At 36.9% G+C, this 27,914-nt stretch overlaps 4 protein-coding genes and 1 pseudogene across 4 annotated transcripts; 4 read left to right on the forward strand and 1 right to left on the reverse strand.

Moving 5' to 3' along the window:
* The first annotated feature begins 7,632 nt into the window (after nt 1–7,632).
* Nucleotides 7,633–9,394, forward strand: LOC104824231 (probable aquaporin PIP2-5). The gene is made up of 4 exons (XM_010556245.2): nt 7,633–8,067; nt 8,163–8,458; nt 8,751–8,891; nt 9,009–9,394. Exons 1-4 carry the CDS (start codon nt 7,761–7,763, stop codon nt 9,126–9,128), a joined length of 864 nt encoding a protein of 287 aa, XP_010554547.1. The 5' UTR covers nt 7,633–7,760; the 3' UTR covers nt 9,129–9,394.
* Nucleotides 9,395–12,974: 3,580 nt separating this feature from the next.
* On the forward strand, nt 12,975–15,763 carry LOC104824232 (ras-related protein RABF1). Its single transcript, XM_010556246.2, has 8 exons — nt 12,975–13,170; nt 13,418–13,497; nt 14,148–14,231; nt 14,375–14,469; nt 14,573–14,678; nt 15,071–15,160; nt 15,242–15,328; nt 15,573–15,763. The coding sequence occupies exons 1-8, from the start codon at nt 13,146–13,148 to the stop codon at nt 15,615–15,617; spliced, it is 612 nt and encodes a 203-aa protein (XP_010554548.1). The 5' UTR covers nt 12,975–13,145; the 3' UTR covers nt 15,618–15,763.
* A 786-nt stretch (nt 15,764–16,549) lies between these two features.
* LOC104824233 (glycerol-3-phosphate dehydrogenase SDP6, mitochondrial-like) lies at nt 16,550–19,672 on the forward strand. The gene is made up of 6 exons (XM_010556247.1): nt 16,550–17,022; nt 17,371–17,844; nt 17,950–18,281; nt 18,455–18,615; nt 18,700–18,958; nt 19,156–19,672. The coding sequence occupies exons 1-6, from the start codon at nt 16,668–16,670 to the stop codon at nt 19,426–19,428; spliced, it is 1,854 nt and encodes a 617-aa protein (XP_010554549.1). The 5' UTR covers nt 16,550–16,667; the 3' UTR covers nt 19,429–19,672.
* Nucleotides 19,673–19,820: 148 nt separating this feature from the next.
* LOC104824234 (uncharacterized RNA pseudouridine synthase aq_1464) lies at nt 19,821–23,070 on the forward strand. Its single transcript, XM_010556248.2, has 10 exons — nt 19,821–20,376; nt 20,545–20,624; nt 20,780–20,880; nt 20,965–21,037; nt 21,150–21,243; nt 21,351–21,399; nt 21,736–21,886; nt 21,990–22,046; nt 22,308–22,363; nt 22,657–23,070. The coding sequence occupies exons 1-10, from the start codon at nt 19,893–19,895 to the stop codon at nt 22,715–22,717; spliced, it is 1,206 nt and encodes a 401-aa protein (XP_010554550.1). The 5' UTR covers nt 19,821–19,892; the 3' UTR covers nt 22,718–23,070.
* Nucleotides 23,071–23,081: 11 nt separating this feature from the next.
* LOC104824235 lies at nt 23,082–24,644 on the reverse strand (annotated as a pseudogene).
* Nucleotides 24,645–27,914: the final 3,270 nt, after the last annotated feature.

Raw genomic sequence — 27,914 nt, forward strand, 5'->3', positions numbered from 1 at the left:
TTTCAGTATTATTTTATAACTATTTGTTTTACATAGAAATAAAACATAATTTTTTCCTACTTGTATGTGTTTTTAAAATATATGATTTTGTAAAAATTTAATCATATAAATATATTTTTAATAAATCAAACTAATAATATGTAATATTTTTTTTATTGAATTCATACTCCACCATCTTGCCGAACGGAGGAGCTCCAGCGAGCATAGTGTAAAGGACGATGACACCGTTCCCAACATTGACTTTAACTGGGTATGAACTCGCTGTGAGATCCCTAATTTTTTAAAAAAAAAACATTAAACTTTTCTTTCTTTATTTTAGATACAGATATGAGCCGAATCAACCATATGCCTAAGTCAACACTATTTTTCATGTGTTATACATTTTATCTCTAGAATATTTTTTATTATATATGAAAAAATATGTTTAAGATAGATAGTTACTGTTATATTATTAATAATAATCTTTATACCGATCCTTTTGCACCGGATATGAACAAAAAAGATCTCTATCTTATTACGTTAAAAAAACATGATTTTTTTTTAAAATTTCGAAATAATTATATAATTTTTTCACTTTTAAATAAATACAGAATTTACATATTACCTCTTCATAACCATTGGACACCTCAGTCAACTAACGGAGCCACATTAGTAAAATACGTGCATTTATTTAGAAATAAAAATAAATGTATTTATCTAAAACTTTTAGAAACTTCATGATCTTTTATCCATATATAATATAATATATTTTGTATAAAAAGAGTTGAATTGAACTCATTGTTTTGGTAATACGTTGAAATTTGTCATGTATATCATATATATTTACGTTTCATTTATGTTTAGTCATAAATTTTTTTTGTTACTTTTTATTTTCATAAAATTTGTAACTTTTATATGTATATACATCATCTACACTCCTTTTGGAGTGAATTCAGGGAAAAAACACTTCAATTCTCCAACAATCTTCGTCTTCTTCATCTTCAACATGTCATTTAAACCAAATTTCATTATTATATCAAATTAACACTTTTTGAAAAACATTATCTTATTATTATTATATAAAATCAAGTAATATGTTTATTATTTTATAATATATTCTACTACTCACACAACATCATCTACAAATAAATAGAAAACTCAATCCAATAAAATATTCTATGACAAATATATAGATGTAAATTTTTTAAATGATAACTATCATATTTAACATTATCATTTTCAGTATTATTTTATAACTATTTGTTTTACATAGAAATAAAACATAATTTTTTCCTACTTGTATGTGTTTTTAAAATATATGATTTTGTAAAAATTTAATCATATAAATATATTTTTAATAAATCAAACTAATAATATGTAATATTTTTTTTATTGAATTCATACTCCACCATCTTGCCGAACGGAGGAGCTCCAGCGAGCATAGTGTAAAGGACGATGACACCGTTCCCAACATTGACTTTAACTGGGTATGAACTCGCTGTGAGATCCCTAATTTTTTAAAAAAAAAACATTAAACTTTTCTTTCTTTATTTTAGATACAGATATGAACGCATCACAATATCAAATTTTCTTAAAATCCTCAGAAATTAAAAGTATAGATAGAAGATTAAACTGTCAAAAATTATTCAAACATTTAAATTCGATGAAAAATAAATTCAAGATTTGAAAACAAAGGTTTAGAAAAATCTCACAATCCACTCCATTTGAAGTTCTCGAATCTCTATTGCATTTCCCGACCAGAATAGGTGTTGCCAAAGTTCACACACATAAAATTGTTAAAAAACATAAATGTGGATAGGAAACATAGAAAAATAAAAAGCGGATGATGGAACATATATTATCATTTATGACGTTAAAGAATTGTGACTCTTTTGCGGAAAATTGTACGGTCAAATGGGATGGGTTCAATTTCATCCATCTCAATTGACAACCATTTACCTCTTCCACGTGCAATGATTTCTGTTTCCTATTAACTTTGAAGGATGACTAAGTTCATGTGTTATATGAATGTAATATTATAGAATGAAAATAAAAAAGTTTAAGAATGCTCACAGTAAGAAGTTATATATACCACTAAAAATAAATAAGATAGAATACGATAAGACAATAATACTAATTAGAAGAATAATAATAAATGTGATTATTTTTTTGTTTTAACATTTATTATTTGTTAAAATTTTCTGCATGATTCTGAAAAAGGTGAAACAATATCTTGTTAAAATATTATGGCGGAAATATAAATATATAGAATTTTGTATACTTTGAAGTAAAATATCAATACCGTTTCCGTTTTTTGGGTTTCATATTGCTCTTTTTGAATGAATTTTTACAATCTAAGTTGCTATATGTATAATAGAATAGTCTTTCTATATTTTTTTAATTTATATTGGTAAATTAATATAATGAAGATGACATCTAATAAAAATAATTTGTAATTAAAAATCGCTTAAAAATATCAAAGAATGAATTAAAAAAAAAAAGATATTTTCGCCTTAACCAATTTCAGATTTTAAAAGCAAAGGAATAAATTTCCATGAATCTTGAGGGTAAAGAATGAATATTCGTCTTAATACCCATGGTACTCGTATGACTTATATATATATATATATCCTAACAGCATTTTAATTCAATATACTATTAAAACTAAAATATTTGTTAATATATCATTAACTAATTTTTATTTCAATATACATGCGTGCGAAGAAGAGAAAACGTCTAAAGGACCGACAATATGTTCAATTGACGGTATATAAATAAGAATTATTTAACAATAATAATGATAATAATTAATCATTTTTTTATCTCAATCTATAATCTTTTTTTTGGTAACTGATCAATCTATAATCTTGGTTGTCAACTAATACTATATAATAATTCATGTCATGTATATATATTAATTTAAACTGATTCACTAATTTATTCCTACAGTAGTTACGTGTATAAATTTGAAAACAAAGGTTGTAGGAACTTGGTTAACAGGGAAATGATTAAGTGTGTTTAAAACACCAATAATCTAAGCGTATCAGGGAAAGCCAAAGAAGAAGATGCATGATTCCTTCCTTCACCTCTATTTTCTTCAATTTTTGTCTGTATATATGTTTCTTTTAATTAAAAGAATCAAATAAGAAGTACAAATGAGACAAAGGATAAGAAAACATACATCACCATGACCTTTCACGTTACCCCTTTCAACTACGTGAGCTACGAGACTCCCCTGTTGAACCATTTCTTTCAATCTCTTTCATGAAGAAAATGTGTCAAGCGTCCATTGGGAAGATGGTTCCTGAAATGCCAAAAAAAAAAACAAAGACAACGGTAAAACATGGTTGAACGGAAAACCCATGAATGTCTCCACGGATATTATTTTCTTTTATCTCTTTTAAATAGTGAGAGAGAGGAAAAGAAACGATATAATATGTAACGTATATGTTATAACATTTAATGAATTATTTACTTTTAAAATAAACCTCAATTATAATAAATGAATTAACGTTGGAATATGAAACACTTTTGGCTTTTGGATTGTCCGTATTCTCCAAAATAGTGTAACAAAGTATTTATTATTATTAAAAAACGTTAGCATTAACCAGATCACATTTATAATTTTTCAATCCACAATTACATATTTTTCATTTATTTATTTCTCGTCAAAGCTTTATAAATTTTATAGTAATTCTTATTTAAATCACCAACTTTGTAAAATTTATAATAATTCTTAATAACCAATGAAAATTTTAAATTTTGCCACATAGATGATGATGTGGATGCTTAGGTGGCTTCACCACAATCCTTTAAACATCTTTATTAATATATATAGATTTTATTATAATATTTTTTTCATTTTTAACAGAATCTGCAATTTACAAACTCCATTTTCTAGACTTATATGTAATATTGCATAAGCTAAATGCCGATCTTTTCATTATATAAAATTATTCAATCTTTTTTTACAAAGAATAATATCGTTAAATTTTAATTTTCTAAATGATATTTCAAATTGATTCTATAGTCGGTCTGTTGTATAACATAATTTTTCCAATAAAAAAAAAATTGGAATCCGATTATGTGTTTTTTCATCTCATTTTATCCCAGTTAATGCTGACAATATTGAAAATTACAAAGAAATGCTCAAATTAAATTCCGGTAATTTTCTGTATTTGCAAGAACAAGCACGTATACAAACCAAATAATTAAGCAAATACTTATATTATCATACATGCATTTAGATCAACAAATTTCACAATCAACATAATGTGTTTCCATACTTTTCCGCTAAAATACTGAGCACTAGTTTTATCAGAAAACAAAAATATTCCATGAGATAAAATCCGGGATCTGTAAAAAATTAACGGTAAAATAAATAATAATAAAATAATATTGACCCTCTAATACAAAACTACCACCAACTCTGACAGTATGTTTATCAAACCCTAAACGTTCCTTACTTTAGGGTTTAGAAAATATAAAATAAAAAATTGTCAGTCCACAGTTTCCACATATCTCAATTTTTTGTAAACATCCATTGTTACGTTCATTTTCAAACACACATCACAAGTCCCTTCTCTTCAATGAAATCCCAATTTGTTGGACCATTTGCAAACTACATAGTTTCACCAACGGTTATCTCATTAATTATAACAAAAATAAAATTCAAAAAGGAAAATTTATTGAAAGAGACCAACCAATTATTATTTTTAATAGATACTTCATCCTTTTCATATTAAAATAATTGACGTTTTAAGTTTTTTATGTAATTTTAATATATTTTTTTTTCAAATTTAATATTTGGTTAATAATACTTAAATATTTAGATAATAGTTATTTATTTAATAAATAAAGATATTTTAGATAAATTATAATTTTTTTAAATTCGTGTGTTTTTTAAACGTTACAGAGGGAGTAAATGAATAATAGAGCAATTCAAGAAATGGTGATGACGTGTACAGTGATATAAATGTCGTTGTCCAATAGGATTCGGCGGACTTAGCCATCTCCCAAAACTCTAACACGCTGCGCCCGACCAAACCGCCAAGTCATCTCTGTCCACATATATAGCCACGTGTCACTCTATGACAGCTCATTCTTTGGTTCCGAGTGGTTGCCGACACGCCGCGTGTATCGATCGCATTTTGGATCCTTTTTTTTTTTTTGTCAAAATACAAATATTATTATTATTATTATTATTAATTTATTATTTATTATCGTCAATAGATTTTGTGAATTTCGAGTTTGTTCCTGAGAACATTAAATGATGACATGACGCCTTCACACTGAGTTGTCCGGGGGATTTTAGCTCCTCTCCCCTTCTCCTCTACCTAATTTTTTCACGTGTTTTTGAATTCGTTTTTGTTATTAATTATTGTATTTATTTTTAATAAAATTAATATAAAACTGTTTTTAAAACTACAAAATTCAAATCCAAATTAATCAAATATGAGTGAACTAAAATCCAATATATCACTCTCTAAATCTCTAGCTTATATCAATTTATTTTAAAAAGAGAAATAAAAAAATTTGTTCTATTGTAAAAAATATTTCATTAAAGAATCTTTTCTCTATTTCTTTCTCTCTCTTTTTTTTTTTTCATTTGAGTACCCAAAAAGAGAAAAAAAATGGAAAATGCCCTTGAAAAAAGACAAGGAATCGACATTTGGACATTATATTTATTTATAGTGATTGAAAATTGTATTGGAATAAATGTATAACGGAAAGCCTATTCTTTAAAGCATCTCAAGCAGAAAACAACCAAATGCTTTGGCTACAAATAAAAACCTACCAAAGGGAAGTAATCTTTAAGAACAAATATATTTGAATAAATTAAAAAACAAAAAAGGGGAGGAAATTCGGTGGACATTCACGAGAATGTCGTCTGCAAGCTCTTTGGCTCTACTGACAGACAATGTTGAGGAATCAAATGCTATATAATCGGATAAATTTATGAACAAATTGCTATAACAACCCAAAATTTAAATAGGAAAAATAATAAATAAAGAAGTAAAGAGGAAACACAATAAAATATGAAAAAGGGGGAAACCAAGTAGTTGTTGTCGCAAGCTTTAATTGCTAGTGGGGTTGTGAAATAAACGTTAGGAAAAGTAAAAAAAAAAAGATTCAATAGAGAAAAAGAAAATGACAAGATGTAAAAAAAATAAAATAAAATAAAAACGATAATAATAGTGTAATATTAGGGGCATTGTAAAGTCAAGAGGAGTCGGTGAAAGCAGACGTCGCCAACCTTACCCCACTTCTCCACCGCCCCCAATTTCACCATGTGGAAACCTTCTTTTCTTTTTGTCATTATTAACCATCATTTTCTATACGAATATATGTTTTTCAATCTCTTATATTCATAATTCAAATTTAATAACTATAACACGTATACACAGCATTCAATATTTGAAATGTAAAAAAAAAAAACAAAACGGAGGCAAAATAAATATTTAAATTGATTTTGTGTAAATATTTTCTAGAGAAATAAAAAAATGGGTATAAAGTTCGAATGCATATAAATTTTAGAAAATTTTAAAAATCAAATAAAAAAATAAATGCATATATATATGCCTATGTGTTTGTATCGCTATAGGATATTAACTTTTATAAGTGACAAAAGAGCATGCGTTCTCTTGCCATGATTTGATAAAAACCCGAAAGTCGCAAATTCGAGCAATGAATGAATGATTGATCATTTTATGAATTTCTTCGAATCCAAACAAAATATTATTCTTTGATATAAAAATGCACTTTTTTTTCTTATTATTAAAAGACGTAATCGATTGAATAGTAGACCACTCATGCTGCTACAATTTCTTTTTTTAGACTTTTGGACCCTCGATTTTGTTTGTTTCTTATGGGAAATAATTTGAATAATAACTAATTGAGTTATATTATTGTTTTGAGAAGTGCTTTGGAAATCATTAAGTGTCTTAGTTGTGTTATCCAATGATATTATATGTACCGTTTTTAGGCTTATGGACCACCGTTTTTGTTTTTCATGGCAAATATTTTCGATATAACTAATTGAGTATATTATTATTATTTTGTTAAACGAGTATATTATTATTGCTTTAAGAAGTGCATTGGAAATCACTGATTGTGTCTTAACTATATTATTCAATTAGATTTGATGTATCAAAGTTATTACATTTAGTCAAGCAAAATATTTCCCACAAAAATTTTGATATATATATATATATACGTGTATTATATATTGTATAATTAGATTTTAAAATATATAATTTTTTATATATTTTAAAATATAATTTATATTTTATATAATTTAATGTTACAAATTTTGAAATTTTCTATAATAAACAAACAGTCCATGAAAACATTTTCAATCCAATCATTTTTTTCCTTTCTATTTTTCTACGTCACTTCTATTTTTACGTTATGGTGTTTTACTGTCGTTCGGCGAATTGAAGAATATTTTAAAGATTAAACGTCTAAAAATAAATTAAATATTTAAAATATTCAGAAAAAAAAGAAGAAGAAAAGAATACTTTATTTAATATTACCACCATTAACTCTTGGGAAAAAAAGAAAATGTAAAATTTAAAAAGAAAAAAACCAAGAGTCTGTGCATCTTCTGTCCTTAAATACCCTTCACCGACCCATCACCATTTCTCATCCACACCTTCACTCTCTCTCTCTCTCTCTCTCTCTCTCTCTCTCTCTCTCCACAAAACAGAGTGCTGTGTTATCCTATCTCTTCACAGAAGAAGAAGAAGAAGAAGAAGAAGAAAGAAAGCCACCAAAAGACAATGGCGAAGGACGTGGCGGAGCATGGGTCGTTTTCCGGCAAGGACTACCACGATCCGCCGCCGGCGCCGCTTTTCGACGCGACGGAGCTGGGGAAATGGTCCTTCTACAGAGCACTCATCGCCGAATTCATCGCTACGCTTCTCTTCCTCTACATCACCGTCTTGACTGTTATCGGCTACAACAGCCAGACCAACACCACCCTCAACCCCGGCGCCGACCAGTGCGGCGGCGTCGGAATATTGGGTATTGCCTGGGCATTCGGTGGCATGATCTTTATCCTCGTGTACTGCACCGCCGGAATCTCTGGTTCGATACACTTCTTTATCCAACTCTCCCTGTTCTTGATCGTTGTCTGATAACCGAAAAAGCAACGTGGGTATCTGTTTTTTTTGTTCCGGCAGGAGGTCACATTAATCCGGCAGTGACGTTCGGGTTGTTCTTGGCGAGGAAAGTGTCGTTGGTGAGAGCAGTAATGTACATGGTGGCTCAGTGTCTTGGAGCCATTTGCGGCGTGGGTCTGGTCAAAGCCTTTCAAAGCTCCTACTACACACGTTACGGTGGTGGGGCCAACTCCTTAGCCAGTGGTTATAGTGTCGGAGTCGGTGTCGGGGCAGAGATCATCGGTACGTTCGTCCTCGTGTACACTGTCTTCTCCGCCACGGACCCTAAGAGGAACGCGCGTGACTCTCACGTCCCCGTAAGATCTCTCTCTCCCTTTTCTTATCATCGTTATTTGCTTTCTCGTTAGGGTTTATGGGTACTTGTTGTTAGAAGGAGAGTACAAAATTTAGATGGTGAGAAATGATGTGATGGTCTACAATTTGACGAAACGATGTCGTACTGGGACGGTACTTTTGTCCATTTTGCACCATTCACGTGAACCCAACATTCTCACGTTGGACCAAGAACTCTGTGTCTCAGAGAAATTTCATCTGATGTAATAACACCAAATGTTTTTTTGATCTAACGAAGGGTATGTTAAAATGAAGGTACTGGCTCCATTGCCAATAGGGTTTGCTGTGTTCATGGTTCACTTGGCCACGATCCCAATCACTGGCACCGGCATCAACCCTGCTAGGAGTCTTGGAGCTGCCGTCATCTTCAACCAAGAGAAGCCTTGGGACGATCATGTTCGTTATCTTTCTCTTTCATTTTATTTTTTTTATCTTGAATCGAATCTCGACCTTTCTCGTATCCAAAGTTAAACTCTTTGTCTGTTTTTTCCCCTTTCCTTTCTTATGGAGCAGTGGATCTTCTGGGTCGGACCGTTCGCTGGTGCAGCCATTGCGGCTTTCTACCATCAGTTCGTGTTGAGGGCAGCTGCAGCTAAGGCTCTTGGTTCATTCAGGAGCCAATCTCATGTCTGATTTGAACATATATATATATATGTGGTTGGGGCCATCATGGAAACAAGAAAGATGAAGTAATAATAAAATAGAATGCCAGCTTCTTAGATGAGAGTTTGTATCATTGTTGTTTGAAAGAAGAGGTTTGAGTGAGACTCCGTGTACCAATTTGTAACATACAAGCCTCTCTTACATTTCATGTTGTTGTGTTTTCATCCTGTGTACTCCTAATTCTATCTCCTCTGCTTTTAATTTATATATGATATCTATATCCCATTTTCTGAGAATTTTGGACCACTTGATGATATAAGAGAGAATATTATTACAAACAGATTATAAAAAGAGGTAGAAACAAATAATATTAGATGAAATAAGTATATGTGTCAAATGGATTCATTTGAATATTCTCATATATATTTACATGTGTAGAAGTAATAAGGAGATTTAATTTAGTCTTTAATTATTTAGACTAATTAATGCATAGTTAATGAAAATCGGTTTTCAAACTCTTTGGATGATTCAAAGTATTTTTCTCTCTCTCTCTCCTGTTATCAATTGTGGATCGTAACTACAAATTATTATTATTATTGTATAAATACAATGAAAAATCAATCTCGAAATATTATAATTAATTGTTAGAAATATAGAACACAATTGAAGGGGTATTAGAATCCAAAAGAGCATTTTGATTCGACTCTTCTCTTGCTCTCATTTATTAGAGAGAATGGATCTTCCCCCACTAACCCCACCTCCCTCCGAGGTAAAATGGTCTAACATAAAATAATAATAATAATAATAAACATATATATATATATATATATATATGTATGTATACACAAATACAAATTAAATAAACGATCATAATTATGATTTCCCCATTTTTTTACAACAACTAAAAGAGAGATCTAACCGGATTTATACCGGTCTTTGGAGAGACACACGAACAACTCTTCTTCCAAAACAACGCATAAACTACGTACATACGATAATGATACATCAACATGTTACATAAAACACGGAATCGCATATAGAAGTACGAGCGATCGAGGCCTCATGAGATCGGGCACTCTTGTTTTCGCCTATTGTTTTTAAAAAAAAGAACATCCAAACATATATATATATATGATTAATTTCTTAATCAGGCTTAATCTGCATCAATTGATCACCATGGAGCGTCGTTTTGTGCATGGTAATTAGGGAGGCCGTAGCAAAGCCGTGTGCAAGATCTCGTACAAGGTGCGCGTTTGGATCCCGCCGGTGGAATATGCGAACATCTTTTATGAACGCAATGCCCTATGCATTCTCGGATCGAAATCGATTGACCCACTTGGAATACGTCGAAAAGCACAACCATCACAGCCACGATCACTAGCATTCTACTCGTCTTCTTCCACGCTGCGGCCATTGGAGGGCACTGCTGCTGCAAGATCGACGTCGATGATCGAATTGTGTTTGCAAATTTTCCAAATGCTTTCGATGATTTATAGTTGTTTTTTAAAATTCAATCCGATTTTGAAGTGTTTTAGTTTTGGTGTGATGTTAAAGTTTTGATGAACGAAGTAACTATTTATAGGTTTTTATTGTTTATTGTATTAAAAGTTGTAGAGAAATTCAACTATCGCCTCAACGATATGCTTTTTATATATTTTCTTAAATTGGATTTTATTAAGTCCTAAACGAGTTATTAGATCGTTGAACAAAGTAACTTAAAGTTGTAGAGAAATTCAACTATCACCCTGGATTCAAATCCAAGCGTGAGAAAGGGTATTCACCTGGATTTCTCCGATTTTTTGGGAGATATAATCGGACGATGAATTTTTGGATTATCAAAAAAAAATTATTTGGTTAGATTTGGATTTATAAAAAAATGATTGAATATAAAATAATTTTGACTTTGGTTTGATTTATTCCCGTTCATCTAAGATACGGAGGTTATAGGGATTCTCGAGGTGGATACCGAAATTTACACGTAATCAAATCGAACAAGAATCTAAATATACCTAATTAGATCTGAAGTCCGTGTAAAGTTAACAACGCGTTAGAATCTGACACGTGTTAAGATCGCTCTTAGATCTTCAGTTTTATTACACCTACACAATCCGAGATGTAACTAATTAACCAATAAAAACGCACCAAGTGCACTTCTCTGACGTCATCATGGATGAGTAAACCCCGTCCCAGGTCGGTTCAGTCTTCACAGGCTTACTTCCCACGTGGCCCAATCATATTCTTACAAGTTGCATGCTGATTTGTCCTTGACTTCTGATTAGGAAAGTGGAAATATCTTATGGTTTCGCAAAATATCTGAGAGGTCGCTACATTTGTGCGAAAACAATAGAAAAAACCTATTATTATTATAAATGGAAATAACTTTTTAAAATAACATATTAAAATATAAATCAAGTAATTCAATGTCAAAGACAACAACATCCAATATCCGCATTTTTTCAGTATCCAATCCAATAGTTATGCTAATCTCTAATATAATGACCGTTCAATATTCATATTTTCATTATGAAATATCAATATGTTTGTTTGGAATTAGTAATATGGAATAGTTATTCCCAAACAGTTGACTTGGAAATTAAACTTATGGGAAGAGAGGGAGAGAGAGTAATGAGAAGCACGAGCGTTTTGAAGAAAAGTGAATCTCCCCATCCATAATGCTTAGTTCACAATGAGTTGTTCTTCTTCCAAGCTGGCCAAGTATGAAAATATATACATACACACATACACATACCCTATACACACACATATATATAGACCCATCTCCCCATTGAGCACAAATCTTCAAAGGAAGCAAACAAAAAAAAATCTCAATAAGAATAAACAACAAAATTAAGCAAATGTCATCAAGCTACGTTTCCTTCTTGGCATTGCTCTACATTTTTCTCCTCCTCTTCTCTTGTTCAAAAGCATCAAGACCGTTGTCGGAACCCAAAAAGCCGGGCTATACAAGCTTGAACACGGTTAACTCGAGCGGCGGAAGAGGCGTTCTTCGCGATAAAGAGGCAAATGGTTGCATGCCGAAAGGGTTTCGCTTCAACTCGGCTCCTAGCCGATACATTAATCACCACACGATGGGAGGATCAACCCTTTGTTCTACAATGGAGAAAGCCATTCCGACCAAGCCATGAATGGATTCCAAGACTTGTATAAGTGCATTTGGTCTCAAGCTATTTGTTTTTTTTTTCATCAATATTTTTTATTATTATGGTGTAAAACCACTCAAATGAAATATGTAATTATTAGTCTTGAGGTACTATTTTGATGGCAAACCATCACAATTTAAGTAGTACCTCAATAAACATTAATTAGGTCCAAGATTTCTAATCATCTTTTACATTTTATTATTAAAAAATCATAAAAGATATGATATGGGCGACGGTCTCACAAAATCGTGGTCTCGTCTAATAGGTTTCGGGAATATGTAATTGTTTATATTGTGTTGTATATTATAGTGTTAAAAGGTTCATGTGTAATTGTTTATACATTTTACTTTTTTTTTGTAAAAAATGTTTATACATTTTACTTATAAGTTGGTGGTTTCGCCATACGTTATATAGAAATTTATTGTTATCCTTTATCTTTGTTAAAAATTGAGTATCGATTTTTAGAAAATAGTACACCGAAATATTGGTATATTACACTTCGTGCCGCGGTGACGTGGTCGTTAAATTTATTTTTAATATTTTAAATATCGAGGTGTACGAATCTATACTTTAGATGATTATATAATCCTGATTACAATTAAGTTATATTAAACGTATAATTTAAACTTTTTAACAGTCAAATCACAAGGTGGTGACACGTGGCGCTATGGTTCGTGTGATAAAAAAAATATAAACAAAATCAGAGTATGGAGTATTCATTTGCCATAACGAAGGACGATAAATCATCGAGCCGAATTTAGATCTGCAGGCCTTTCATCTTCATCTTCATCTTCATATTCGCTTCGCTTCCATCGAATCCATGAAAACGGAGAGGATCGCGGCATATTCAGTCTCCGTAGTTGTTTATTAAAAAAAAATCTAAGCAATGGGATGCTCTGCTTCGCTTCCGGGTAATTTTCTTTCTCTGTATTTCTTGTTCAATTTAAGTGTAGATCTTTGAAATCATCGAAATCAGAGTAATTGCAGAGTAGTATATTTATCCAAGATTTTGGAAGGTGTGAGGATCTGGGTTGGTTTTAGAAGAATCGGGAAATTTGGGGTTTCTGATGATTCGTTCTGAATTAGGTTTTTTTTTGTGTGGAGAAATAGAGACATCGGATTGTCTTGTTGTTCTCTGAGGTTGTTGTTATGTTGCAGATAGGAATTCTGGAGGTTTAAGCGGTGTTAACAGTTCAGAAAATGCGCCTCCAACAGATGCCAAAAATCTACGCGTAAAAGTGAGATTTTTTTTTTTTCTCAGCTAGGAATGATGAGCTCGCATAGGGTACCTGGATTTGTAACGTTTCAATTTATCTGATACTTGGATTTGGTGTGGCGACAATATGTTCAAAGTTTAAGCAAGTGCAGTTTATCATGGCTTAGAATCTGCCATTGCGGCATCCGATTCTGTTCCATGATTTTATTTATGGTGTACGTTGCTCTAATTTCCAGTTTTGGATTTTCCATTAAGAGATACTATTTACCGGAGGCGTCTAGTTTGTAACAGGTCATATTGTAAAATGTTGAAAAAAAATTGGGTAAATCGTTAAGAATTTTGGAAGTTACACTGTTAAGAATGATGGCTTAAATGCACTCTTTGAAGAATGGTAGAGCATTTGTATCTTAAATCTAGCTTTTTCATGATATCGACTGTTATCTTCACTTACATTTGGCATCATGGAAGGAAACATTTGAGGGTTTGCTACTTGTAGTTTGTTCAATAGTACATATGGGATTTGCTGCTTCATTGTAAAGTAATTTCTAATGTTAAAGGAGATGAGGATTTTTTTCTCTGGATTTTATTCTAATCTGCTCATCAATGTTCTTCGGTCATTTATGTTAAACGGTTGCCAAAAAGCTGTTAACTTTGCAGTTCATTTGAATGCAGTTAGTCCTCTTAGGAGACTCTGGTGTTGGTAAAAGCTGTATTGTCCTCCGGTTTGTGCGCGGTCAGTTTGATGCCACATCAAAGGTTAGTGAAACCTCGTTAGTTAGTTTGTTACACTAATTATGTTGTCTTTCCTTAAGAAAGTATGTTGTGAACTTTTGCATGTGAATGGCTGTAACAGTATTCTTATTGACCATTGATCCTCACTTAAATGAATTCTCTATCAGGTAACTGTTGGAGCTTCATTCTTGTCCCAAACAATAGCTTTGCAAGATTCTACCACAGTTAAGTTTGAAATATGGGATACGGCGGGGCAAGAGAGGTATTAACGCTATGCCATTTACTCTACTTGATACTGCTTAGTTTATTGGAGACCTTGTCATATTATTGTTAAGGCTTGACATGTATTCATTCTCTCTCTCTAGGTATTCCGCACTTGCACCGTTATACTATCGTGGAGCTGGAGTTGCTGTTATTGTGTATGATATAACAAGTCCAGATTCATTCAAGAAAGCTCAGTACTGGGTTAAGGTATATACTTGCAGTTTCAATAGTTCCGTTTCCTTCATGTTTCAGGAATCTACATATCCAAGTCCATAGGTTAAGCGGAAAAATGTTGAGAAGAATTTCTGCTTTTGTTTCCAAAAAAAGTTGGGACTACAAGATTCCAGAGTTTTAGAGATTGTGTAAAAACTGATCATGCTCTAGTGGAGTTGAATTCATTTGTCTTTGCCTCTATGAATGCCATAGTTGAGCAGCTTGCGATATTTTTGGACTATTTGTTGGATAGGATATGATTTATCGATCTTGTTAACTTTTGAAATTTTCTTGGTAGCATGAACGGTCAATGTCACGTGTGTGCAAAAAAAAAACATATGAATGGATCCGAGGCACTTGTTCACAGTGGCACTTCAATTTAACAGGAACTGCAAAAGCATGGAAGCCCGGACATAGTTATGGCTTTAGTTGGTAACAAGGCAGACCTTCATGAAAAGAGGGAAGTTCCAGCTGAGGTTAGTTTGCAACAGAGCAACTAGACTCCATCACACTACATGTTCCCTTTAAATCACAAAATCAAGTTTGTCTCTTGAAAGGATGGAGTGGAGCTTGCGGAGAAGAATGGCATGTTCTTCATTGAGACGTCGGCAAAGACAGCAGATAACATAAATCAACTTTTCGAGGTACATCCTTTTATAATTCTCTCTATAGAATCCATCGATTACCATGTTATAACCGCATTCCGCGAACCCTTTTGATCCCATGTGGCATCATTATCTATGGAGAATAGCGTAGTTGAGTTAGGACAAATGTCTGGTATGTTGTTAGGGCTAAATATCTAACGTTAGACTGATGATTCCGATGCATTAAGAACTGATAGGAGGGTAGCTTCTTTATCGATTCCTTGTGATGTACCTCATGTAACAGGAACTCGGCAAGAGGCTTCCTCGACCTCCTCCTCCTCCTCCATGATCTAATGGGTTTTTTGTTTCCAACGTATGTGACAGTATTCTTCTTCCCATTATGCGTGCTTGTGAGTGAACCCATCATTTTTTTTGTTGTTTGTAAAAAAAAAAATAGTTATGCGTATTATAATACAGAGGATGGATTTGTCATTTCTTACTGTTGTAGGGTTGGGATTTTCATTTCATATGATGAGATAAATTCATGTCGCGGGCGAATCGCGTTCGTTTTATGAATAAAACGACTGCGGTGAAGAGTCGAGACACCGTACAGAATACGCGAATATGTTCTCTTTCCGTGTTACAGACGTTCGGATTACGGATTATGGACGAAAACAAAGTCGGCTTGCCCGAGGAAGGAAGTCGGAGGCAAAAAGATATCAAATTTAAAAATCTGAACATTTTAATTTTTTTATAAAATAAATAAATCGAATACCAATTTAACTTAAATGGAATGAAAGGAAAAATCCCAAAGAAAAAAAAATCAACCAGTTATTAGCAGGTTCAAACTGAGTTTCTTGAACTTATAAAAAAAATGAAATCATCCCATGACAGAGGTATTATATTATTTCCTTGTGCCTTGACAAGATGATTCGTTTTTTTTTTTTGTAATTTGGTTTGATTATATATAGTAATTCATGTTTAATTCTAACCAAATATGGTTTATAGAAAATCTAACCAAATAACAGTTTAAATTAAGATGGAAAATAATCAAAAGAAATGGGATTTCCACCACAAAAACCAAACAAACAAATGCAAATAAATTGAGAAACACTTCTTAATTTTCCTTGTGCGCCAAATACACACAAATTTCCAAAAAAACTGTAACAAAAATAAAATAAAACTAAAATTCCCTTGTAAAAAATTTACGAATGAGGTCAGATGGGTCCCACGTGTAGACTCTCTCTCTCTCTCTCTCTCTCTCCCTCTCTCATGATTTCCCATAAACAGAGCAGAAACAAAATCTCCCCATCTTCCATGAACGACTCCCGAAGCAAAACCTCTCTGTTTCCTTCACCAACGTGACATCACACACCGCACACCCGAATTCCCCTCTCAAATGTCCTCCATTCCCCTCCGCCGCATCGCGGCTGCTGGCGTCGCCACCGCCGGCGCTGTCTACTTCGCTTCGCCGTCTGTCTCCAGCGATAGGGGCAACGGAATCACCGTTGCGGAGACTTTCCGACAAAAAATTGGAGATTCCGGTGCCGTCGTTCCGCCGCGAAGTGTCCAGGAGTCGGCTCTGGTAGGCGCCGGTTCCGCGAACCCACTCGATGTCCTCGTCGTCGGCGGTGGAGCCACCGGCTGCGGCGTGGCTCTCGACGCCGCAACTCGCGGTCTTCGTGTTGGGTTGGTGGAGAGGGAGGATTTTTCGTCTGGGACGTCTTCTCGGTCCACGAAGCTCATCCATGGAGGTAATTTCGCGTGCTTATCACGTAACCTTCTCTGTTTGTGCATTTCACTGGTGGTGCTGGTGTAACAGTCGTGCTTCGAACTATATGATTGTCTGATTAATTCTTTATCCGGCTATCGATATGACCATTGTTTTCAACTCCTAGTAAGGTGGTCAATCGATCAGGATGAATTATCGTTAGAAATTGTTCCGAATTGATTTCTTATGGGTGTGATCATGACAGTAGTATCGATGGAAAATTCCTGAAATGGTGTCAGATTAATTTCTTGTGCATTTGCTGTTGATTTGAATGCTGATTATCTTGAGAAACATTAGTCCATTCAAATCATTTGCATTGGATTGTTGTTAGGTGTTCGGTATCTGGAGAAAGCAGTATTCAATCTGGACTATGGACAGCTGAAACTAGTGTTCCATGCCCTCGAGGAGCGTAAACAGGTCATCGAGAATGCTCCACACCTCTGCCGTGCCTTGCCGTGCATGACACCTTGTTTCGGCTGGTTCGAGGTGATATACTATTGGGCGGGTTTGAAACTGTACGATCTTGTCGCGGGACCGTGCTTGTTGCATCTTTCCAGATATTTCTCCGCACGAGAATCTCTGGAGCTTTTCCCGACACTCGCGAAGAAGGGTGACGATAAGACCTTAAAGGGAACCGTTGTGTACTACGATGGGCAGATGAACGATTCTCGGGTTAATGTTGGATTGGCTTGTACTGCTGCATTGGCAGGTGCAGCCGTGCTTAACCATGCCGAAGTTGTTTCGTTTATAAAGGACGATGTTTCGGGGAGGATAATTGGTGCGAAAGTTCAAGACAAGCTATCAGGTAAAACAATGTAGAAAAAATTCGAATTGCTTCAAGATTTTGTCAGATAAAGATGATGAATAGAGAGGTTGAGGCTGAGTTGAGCGTTTTATGATGTTGAAACAGGGAAGGAATTCGATACATATGCAAGAGTCATAGTGAATGCAGCGGGACCGTTCTGCGATTCTGTAAGGAAAATGGCCGATGAAGAAGCGAAACCGATGATTTGTCCCAGTAGCGGAGTTCATATCGTTCTCCCGGATTACTATTCTCCTCAAGGAATGGGTTTGATTGTTCCGAAAACGAAGGACGGACGTGTTGTTTTCATGTTGCCATGGTTGGGAAGAACAGTTGCAGGCACTACAGATTCCGAGACCGCCATTACTCCGCTTCCTGAACCACGCGAAGATGAGATCGAGTTTATACTGGACGCGATATCTGATTACCTCAGCATCAAGGTTTGCAAATTATGAAGAAACAGTTCCATCTTCCATTTTTATTCTGCTTCTGTTTTATCTATTTTTTCTTCGTGGTTCTTGATTATCGTTCCGGGGGTAATGGTAGACGAAAGTTTCAATAGGCGATTTCGGGCATGTTTTCTTATTCGATGTTTAATCTGCTCGATCCATAGGTAAGACGGGGAGACGTTCTTTCAGCCTGGAGCGGTATTCGGCCATTGGCCATGGACCCATCGGCTAAGAACACAGAGAGCATCTCAAGAGATCACGTCTTGTGCGAGGAATACCCTGGTTTGGTTACAATCACCGGTGGAAAATGGACTACTTATCGAAGGTTTATGTCGAAAAAAGTATTATCTTTGTTTTCTTCCTCCAAAACATATATGGGCTTCATCTTTCATTATCTGTTTTTCTTCAGCATGGCGGAAGACGCTGTTAATGCTGCCATCGAATCGGGAAAGCTGAATCCGAAGAACGGATGCATAACGAACCGGGTAAAGCTCGTGGGAGCTGAAGGATGGGATCAGTCGTCTTTCGCAGTTCTTGCTCAGCAGTTCACGCGGATGAAGAGGACGTACGGAGATAAGGTTGTTCCGGGGGCAATGGACACGGCTGTGGCCAAGCATTTGTCCCATGCCTATGGCACCCGAGCAGAACAAGTCGCTACCATTGCACAGGTTTGTATATCCAATACACATGTTTCTTGTCTCTTTAAACCGGTTTTATCCTCCTCCTAACAAGCTTCAGCTTACCCTCTCGGCTTCGTCTCACCCTCCCGCTCCTTCGGCTAATTTTGGATATCGAAATTTCGGGTGTCCCGCACCCACTCTTGTCGTCGGATACTAACATTTGAATCGGTTCCACGGTGTTGTAGGAGGAGCGTTTGGGGAAGAGGCTTGCGCACGGGTACCCGTTCCTCGAGGCAGAGGTAGCATACTGCGCGAGGCACGAGTACTGCGAAAAGGCGGTTGATTTCATCGCAAGGAGATCTCGGATAGCGTTTCTTGACAGAGAAGCAGCGGAGAAAGCGCTTCCTCGGGTAATCGAGATTTTGGGAGCGGAACACAAGTGGGGCGAGGCCAGGAAGAAGGAAGAGCTTCAAAAGGGACGAGAGTTCTTGGCAACGTTCAAGCCATCAACCTCATGAACAAAAACACACACATACACACGCGCACACTGTGTTGCTGGTGAGTTGCACAATCAAGAATAATACGCATTTATAATCATACTCTCTTAAAAAAAAAAAGATCGACACCATGTTGTACTTTGTTTTTTTTTTCTTTCCAATTTTGGGATTGGAATGTTGGTGTTTTTCTTTGTACTTTTGTTACGACAAAAGTGAAGTGTATTGAACTAAAATGTTGTCTTTAGAATTTGCTACGGTAAGCAAACGGTCTCCAAACCAATTCATTTTTAAACTAAATGTCCGATATATTTTTTGTTCGTTTAAAAATTGGTTCATGAGCCTTAAAACCGTGTTTTTTCAAGTTACATAGGTATGAGTATTAATAAAATCCAATAATTGATAATATTTGAATTCTTTCGTATTCGATGCGTTAAGAAGGATAACGCCTTCGAAAAAGCCATTGCCGAGCAGCAGCAGCATCTTCGATGGCGGCTCTCACGGCGCCATTTCCTTTCGCCGCCACTTTCCTGAAACTCAGGTCACTCTCTCTCTCCCCTCGCTTCATCCCCGTCCGTACATTCCCTCCCATCCGCTGCTCTCTCTCCTCCTCCGAGCCCCTCGAGTTCGACATCTCCTTCGCTCCTCCCAAACCCAAATCCAAAGCCTCCGGCCCCGGAGGCCAGCAGCTGTTCATCCCGTGGATCATCCGCGGCGAAGACGGCAAACTCAAGCTCCAGTCTGAGCCTCCGGCGCGTCTGCTACACGCTCTCGCCGATGCCAAGACTCAGAACCCTCAGAAAAAAGAGAAGCCCAAGAAGAAGAAAACCCCCTCCGCTGCCGCCACCGGTACCGTCTCCGCTCCGGCGTCCTCGTCGGAGCCCAAGCTCTCCAAAGCGGCGCGTAGGTTTTACAACGAGAAATTCAGAGAGCCTCCACAGCGTCTAAGTAAAGTTCTCGCTGCTGCTGGAGGTAATCAATCACGATAATACATAAACCCGTTCACGAATATATAGTTTCTTTAGGTGGGTTCAATGGTTGGGTCTCGAAAGCAAGTTCTTGTCTTGATTCTGGTTCTAAGTACAAGGATTCTGGAGATTTGCAGGGTACATAATTATATGATTGTGTATGTGATTGTAGTGGCATCAAGAAGAAGTTCTGAAGAGCTTATTTTCGACGGGAAGGTTACTGTTAATGGTTCTGTATGCACCTCTCCTCAGGTTTGCCTTAGTGCCAATTTCACTGCTCGGGGAATTTGGATTAGTCTTGGTCAAAGTTTTGTAATGGGGAATGTAAATGATGTATTGCATTTTGGTAGAAGCTTCAATCTGATGATGATACTGTCTCATGCTGCTTATGATTTTGTAATGTTCAGACTCGAGTTGATCCAGTGAGGGACATTATCTATGTTAATGGAAATCGTCTTCCCAAGAAACTTCCTCCGAAAGTGTATCTTGCACTTAACAAGCCAAAAGGGTTTGTCATAACCTATGGTCCTTGTTAGGGTATTCTTTTCCAATCTTGTTCCTGATATGTGATTTTCTTGTTAACATCTGGCAGGTACATATGTTCTTCTGGAGAAAAAGAGATCAAATCCGTCACAAGTCTGTTTGAAGATTATCTGGAGGGATGGGTACTTGTTGATTGTGGCTTCAAATAATATGTTTGCTTGTAAATGTATTTGCATTTAAGCGTCTTTGCATTGTTGTATTGATAGTTTGCTTAAATTTGGTATTTGGCTTTAGGACAAAAAGAATCCAGGCATGCCCAAGCCTCGTCTTTTTACTGTCGGCCGCCTTGACGTTGCCACAACTGGGTTAATCATAGTTACCAATGACGGTAATTGTGTCTGTAAATGCTAGATTTGAGTTGTTCATCTGCATTCTCGAGGAACTACATCTTTGAAAATTTTCTTACAAAGGGAACCTGTACTTTATGTTTTGCAGGAGATTTTGCTCAGAAACTTTCACATCCTTCATCCGGGTTACAGAAAGAGTGAGTGTTCTCACAATGTTATTCCGCATACAGCAATATCCAATTAGTATGCTGAATCTTAGATGGGCAAAAGAGTAAAAGGAAGGATAAGTCTTTCCAATCTCGTTACTTTTTTCTTCTTAGTGACCACACTGAACTCAAAGTTTGGTGATGGAATAATTGCATAGTCCTTTATTCCGGTTGTTGAGGTTCAAGACTTCAGTCCTGTTAGTTGTATTCGTTTAAGCACAAATTAGTTCTATTTTTCACAGTTATGTTTCTGTTCATTCTCTTAGACTCAAAGATTTTTGCTGAGTGAAGCATGTGTTTGTATATATGATGGCTCTGTAATGGCAGATACATTGCAACAGTTGCCGGTGATGTAAACAAACGCCACTTAATTGCCATAAGCGAAGGGGCAGTTGTAGAAGGAGTCCACTGTGTTCCAGATTCTGTTGAATTGATGCCGAGGCAGCCTGATATTCCTAGAGAACGGCTTCGTATTGTGGTATTAATTGGCTTGCAAATTTGAAGTTCTCCAATGCTGTAGTTCAGTAAACATTTTTAATTGGCTTGCAAATTTAAAGAAACAAATCTCTGTTCCTACACAGGTTCATGAAGGGAGGAACCATGAAGTCAGAGAACTCGTGAAAAGTGCTGGGCTTGAGGTCAGCATTCATACTGTAATGGGAACTTATATGCTAAACTAGAATTTATATTAGACTGAATCAGGGAAAACATAACTTTCAGAGGTGTTTCAGGCCGACATTGGACTTAGCTTTTTTATCTTCTACATGAAGTTTTTGTTAGAACACAGAGATATACTGCCATTATGTTCCCCTAGTAATGGAGATTTCTAAACATCTTCACGCTAAATCTGCCTTCAATTATACTTTGTCCGTTGCATCTGATACTTCTATTTTCTCCAGGTCCATTCATTGAAGCGTATACGTATAGGTGGCTTCAGGCTTCCATCAGATCTCGGGTACTGCCCTTTGTGACAGCCTTTTCCTCTATTCTTGCCTTTGTTAAATTCTGTCAGCCTTTACTTGACTATCATCTAGACGAGCCTCTTAATGTTGAACTATTTGTCAGCAAAGTCAGGAATAGATTCTTTACCATTCACCCCAACCGCTTTACCAAGTTTTCGGATGTGATAAACTGATATCATCGCATCAATATCAGAAACCCTACCAAATCATGTGATTAGAATTGTCATTTCATTTGGTTTCCCATCTGCTTGATATGATTCCATAAACTTCGCCTGCCCTGTTTCAGGATCGGGAAGCATGTCGAACTGAAGCTAAGTGATCTAAAGGCAATGGGATGGAAGATTTGAAAAGGATAAGTGATTCCAGCAATGGAAACTGACATGTGTGTAGCCAGCCAAGATCTTCAGTTGATTTGGTGTGATTCCCCGGGCAAGCTCCGATCTGATCCTGCTCGAGTAGTCCTTGAGCCTGAATCTCTGCAAACTCGTAAACATTTCTTCCATGGAGGTACCTTCATCCAGCCGATCAATACATAACCATATGGCATTTTTTTGTCTGATGGATGAATGCTTCTTCATATGAGGGAACCTAGAGACAAGTCTTATCCAGTCTCATTGTTTTTTGTCTGTGGAAATGCTTGTAAAGTGTTAGGACCTCATAAGCACTTTGTAATAACCACCATTACAGTATCTTATTCTACTGCACAGTGAGTCACAGTAAGAAACTCCATCATTTGACCAAATGAGCCATTGTCTTACCACTAAAACCGTGTAAAAAAACCCTATATCCTCTCAGCGGCTGCATTCCCGTCCATGTCCCCAAGCCATGCCTTAAGATTGGTTTCTTTGCCGGCCTTGACCTCATCACAGTGTGCTCTCTCCAGGATATTATGGTCATCTTTACCCGTCTTGACGGCTGAGGATACTTCTTCTTCAGGGCCATTCAGTATCGGTAGCTCCCGAGATGAGGTCGAGCTTGCTGATGCAGCGGGCAAAGGGACAGTAGGTTGATGCAATCGATCTTCCTTTCCTGATTCCGATTTTTGCTCTTTGAAATCAAACTGTGCCCATTTGATGCTGCTGGCTCTCTGCTTGGCCAATTTCAAGACGGATGAGAAATAACCGCTGCTTTCGCTATCCGCGGCATGGTTAGAACTGAGCAGTGAACCGCTGGACCTACTCCTCCGAGGGCTTGTGTTCAGTATCAGCCCTCCTCTCCTCGGTCGTCTTGTCGACATTATAGCTAAGCAGTGCTTGATGTCTGAGATCATCTCATCAGCAATTGGGGAACCACACTCTTTCATCGATTTCACCATTGTTATTGAATCTTCCAAGTCTTCGGTACGCAGAACCGTGTCACGGGACTTATCCGTCACGATGTTGCAGAGACTAACGGCATTGGGTACTGCAGTTCGGACATGCTGCTGGATGTGGTAAAGCCCGGCCGATGGTTCATTCGCAATGTACTTTATCATCTCTGCCTCTCGCTTATCACCACAAAGCCATCAACAGTGGAGAGCTCATGCATTCTGCCAAATCCAGATCCAGAATTAGGGTTCTCTAAATCAGAATCTAGAGATGAGTTTATGACAGTCTCCTGCTTATACAGCTTTTCTGTGAACATTCAAGTACCGGCATTTATGGATAAGGTCTTCACAAGAAGTCATTTCTTTCTTTTTCAGGGAATCAAACCCAGACGAGTCCTAACAAGAATTTCCAATACCCCGGTGGTAAGATCATCTCACAACATCGAAACGGATCGAAAGAGGCAAGACCCATCAGCGAAATGTTCGAGAAAGGAAGAGGGAACTTACCGGAAAACCTAGGCGACGAATACGAAGACGAGGAACCCGCGGATTCGATGGAAGTGTTGTTCATCTGGTCTGTATGTCCGACGACAAAAGGAATTGGAATCTACGATCGTGATTCTCTCGAAGCGTTCCTATCATTTGATAAAAGAGTGAAAAGCGAAATCTCTTCAACCGAGCGGTGGATGCAGAGACGATAGTTTTATCATCAGCCAAAAAGATGAAGCCTTTCTTGTATACCAGAAGGTAGAAATTACGGGTGGGAACATAACCGAACCGAATTATACACACACACACACAGAGACTTTGCGTATGCGTGTCGAAGTCAACGCATCGCCCAGAAAGTCACAAGGCAAAACCTGTGTTTGTGTTTTGCCCTTCTCATGTTCTGATCGCCAATTTTTCTAAAATACACTAATTGGGTCGCGTCAATTACACAGGTACACCTGTAAAATATGGACGAAATTTTTTAACAAATTGTACACCAATATTTTGGGTAAATTACTTAAATATCTTTACTTTCAAAATGTCAAAAATACCCTTAATGTTAAATTAAAAAAATAGACCTTTTTTATTTGAAAGAATATTTTTTTTATGGCAGGAGGCACCTACTTTTTGTAGATATTTTGTCCACGCGGCTTTCCATATTATTTTAGATTTTAACATTTTTATGCACGTTTGTTTCTCGAATAAATCCTGCGAATTAATTACGACTTAATTATGATTTATTTGCGACTTCATATATCTAACTAAAATTTCCTATTAAAATTTGTATTTTGTCGATAAGAAATCCACAGATAAAGAATATAAACAAATTATGTAAAAAGAATTAGTTTTAGGTCACAAATCACAAATTAATTAAAATTTTGTACATTTGTTGATATGCACCACTAAATGTATATTAACTAACTACTCACACATTCAACTAAATTACATGAAATGAATCAAAATTCCAAATTTGTTGAAATTTATTAAAAATATTTGTGGAGTGTCTTCAGCAAAGCCTCCAAATGGAGGAGAGGTTCCCGAAGTCTCCAGGCGAAGTGGAAGCTTTCAAAGCTTCTGGGCGAAACAGAAGGTTCGAGGGGGCAAATTGGTCATTTGTTAAGGTCATTAATCTGACCTAGTTTTTGGGTTGTTCCCTATCTCGCGTTTTTCTTGTTCTGGTTCTTTCTCTCTCTGACGGAGGCGATTTTCGCTTCTCCGTGTTCGGGACCGCCGTTCGGCGGTTCCCGGCGGTGTTTCCTGTTGTAAACCCTAGCAAAAGACGCGGCTTCCTCTTCCCGAGACGTAGGCCCGAGCTTTACGCTCGGTGCTGAACTCGTAACTTCTCTGTGTCGTCCTCTTCTTTCGGTCTTGGTTCACACGAGAGATTCGGAGTGATTCGGTGAGATTTCCGGCCGGCCTGAACCACTACAAGTGGTATCAGAGCCTGGTTCGGGCGGCGGACGATGGATCGGCGGTGAAATCTCTGTCGGGGATGTTACAGAGGCAGCGAGTCGAAGCCGAGGTAAGTTTTGGATTTCACTTATAGATCTGAGCGTTCTAACGGTGTTGTTGAGTTGTTTCAGGTCAGAAATGACGACGAGGAAACCATCTGAAGGCAGATCGGCGACCGACACCGGCAAGAGGAACTCCGATCTCGGGTGGAAGAACGGTAAGTTTTTCGGATCTAACTCGGACTGAGTAGATCAGTCGAGTTACGATTCCGCAAAGGTGAGTCGTTCTTGCTTTGGTGTAGATCTAGGGTTGAGTGGGGAAAACCGGTGAAGAACCGGCGATTTTCCGGCGAAATCGGCCGTGACTCACCGAGTCGCGGCTGAGTCGGAAAATCGGGGTGAGTCAACCACCGGGTTGACTCGGGTGACTCGGCGGCTTCCGCAATCCGAAATTAGGGTTTTTCGGTTTAGACCGGTTTAGCCGGTTTAAATCCGATTGAGTAATTAAACCCGGTTCAATATTTCAATCGAACCGGTTTAGGTTGGTAAAGTCAAATCGTTGACCAAAATTGGTCAACAGTTGACCGGTTAGGTCAAACCGGACCGGTTCAGGTCAATTGGACCGGTTCAGGTCCGGTTTGGGGTCAATTGGACCGGTTTAGTCCGGTTCAGGTCAATCCAGGTCCGGTTTAGGACAATTAGGTCTGGTTTAGGACAATTAGGTCCGGTTTAGGTTAGTCCAGGTCCGGTTTAGGACAATTAGGTCCGGTTTAGGTCATTCCAGGTCCGATTTAGATCGATTGAGTCCGGTTTAGGTCATTCCAGGTCCGGTTTAGATCGATTGAGTCCGGTTTAGGTCATTCTAGGTCCGGTTTAGATCGATTGAGTCCGGTTTAGGTCATTCCAGGTCCGGTTTTAGGCCAATTGAGTCCGGTTTAGGTCAATTGAGTCTGGTTTAGGTCTATCTAGGTCCGGTTTTGGTCAAGTCAGGCTAGGTTAGGCTGGTTTAGGTCTAATTAGGGTCTGATTTGTTCGGTTCTGTCTAGTTCAGACTGGTTTAGGGCAATTAAGTCGGGTAGAGGTCAATGTAGGCCGGTTTAGACTTGATATAGGTCTGATGTAGGTCTGTTTTTGTCCGGTTAAGGCTAGAATTGTCCGGGTTTAGATCAATAAGGTTCGGTTTAGGTAAATCAGACTAGGTATAGGCTGAAATAAGTCTGATTTAGGTCTGGTTTATCGGAATAGGACTAGTATTGATCAGGTTTAGGTCTGAATTCGTGGTTTAGGACCAAATTAGATCGATTTAGGGTCTGGAGTGTACAATTAGGACTAGAACTAACTGGTTTAGGGTTAGGTTAGTTCAAATTAGGTCTGATGGTATCTGGTTTAGGGCATAGTGGACTGATTTAGGGTAGATTAAGGTCTGTAGTGATCGGTTTACCTTGTTAGGCTGGTCTAGCGTCAAATTTGGCTTGGTTTAGTGAAATATACTAAGGATAGACCTGTTTAGATCTCGGTTTAGCTGATGTGAGTCATAGATTCCTGTTTTTCTGTTCAGTATAGGTCTGAATAGGTGGGATTTGATGACGTTTAGCTGGGTAAGAGGTCTGGGTAGACTAAAATAGGCTGGGATAGGTCTAAGATTGACTGGTTTAGGTCGGTATAGATCTGTAAGGGCTGTTTTTGGGTCTCGGTTAGGTCTGGTTTAGCCAAATTTGGGTTAGTCTAGCTTAGTCTAGGTCTGATCAGTAGGTAATTAGGTCAAAATAGACTTGGTTAGGTCTGATTAGAGGTGTAGAATGTCTATAGGAACATTGTCTAGGTCTGATCAGATTAGTATCTGATTGTAGATTTAGGTATTATCTAGTTTAGGACTAGATAGGACTCCTAAGTGCCAGGTTTGAGTCATAGAGTCCGGTATATTGACCGGTTAGGTCTGATTAGTTGGGATTTGACTAAAACGGGTTGGTTTAGGGGTTGGTTAAGTCTAGAATCACTAGGTATAGGTCTGTAGGGGTCGGTTTAGATCAGGGCAGGTCTATAGGGGCTGGTTTTAGGCGTTTATAAGGTCTGATCAGAATTAAACTAGGTCAATTAGGCTTAGTTAGGTCTGATTAGGGTGCTAAAAGTCTAATCAGGGGTTGGTAAGTCAGTAGGGGTTGGATTAGGTTTAATGATTAGGACTTTTAGGTGATTGACTAGGACTTAGGGTCATCTAATCAGGGGTTGGTCGACTAGGGTTGGCATAGGTCTGATTAGGGTAGTGTGATGGTCTAGTCGGGACTTTTGGTTGTCTAA

Source organism: Tarenaya hassleriana, unplaced genomic scaffold (assembly GCF_000463585.1).
Source record: "Tarenaya hassleriana unplaced genomic scaffold, ASM46358v1 Cleome4, whole genome shotgun sequence".
In the NCBI taxonomy this organism is placed as follows: domain Eukaryota; kingdom Viridiplantae; phylum Streptophyta; class Magnoliopsida; order Brassicales; family Cleomaceae; genus Tarenaya; species Tarenaya hassleriana.

Bases quoted from the DNA above. Each gene is read 5' to 3' on its own strand.
- LOC104824231 (XM_010556245.2), top strand. From the start codon at position 7,761: ATGGCGAAGGACGTGGCGGAGCATGGGTCGTTTTCCGGCAAGGACTAC. The intron at 8,459-8,750 runs GTAAGATCTCTC...GTTAAAATGAAG, and splicing joins CGCGTGACTCTCACGTCCCC to GTACTGGCTCCATTGCCAAT. The intron at 8,892-9,008 runs GTTCGTTATCTT...CTTATGGAGCAG, and splicing joins AGAAGCCTTGGGACGATCAT to TGGATCTTCTGGGTCGGACC.
- LOC104824232 (XM_010556246.2), top strand. From the start codon at position 13,146: ATGGGATGCTCTGCTTCGCTTCCGG. The intron at 14,232-14,374 runs GTTAGTGAAACC...ATTCTCTATCAG, and splicing joins AGTTTGATGCCACATCAAAG to GTAACTGTTGGAGCTTCATT. The intron at 15,161-15,241 runs GTTAGTTTGCAA...GTCTCTTGAAAG, and splicing joins AGAGGGAAGTTCCAGCTGAG to GATGGAGTGGAGCTTGCGGA.
- LOC104824233 (XM_010556247.1), top strand. From the start codon at position 16,668: ATGTCCTCCATTCCCCTCCGCCGCATCGCGGCTGCTGGCGTCGCCACC. The intron at 17,845-17,949 runs GTAAAACAATGT...ATGTTGAAACAG, and splicing joins AGTTCAAGACAAGCTATCAG to GGAAGGAATTCGATACATAT. The intron at 18,959-19,155 runs GTTTGTATATCC...ACGGTGTTGTAG, and splicing joins AAGTCGCTACCATTGCACAG to GAGGAGCGTTTGGGGAAGAG.
- LOC104824234 (XM_010556248.2), top strand. From the start codon at position 19,893: ATGGCGGCTCTCACGGCGCCATTTCCTTTCGCCGCCACTTTCCTGAAA. The intron at 20,377-20,544 runs GTAATCAATCAC...ATGTGATTGTAG, and splicing joins AGTTCTCGCTGCTGCTGGAG to TGGCATCAAGAAGAAGTTCT. The intron at 21,038-21,149 runs GTACTTGTTGAT...ATTTGGCTTTAG, and splicing joins AAGATTATCTGGAGGGATGG to GACAAAAAGAATCCAGGCAT.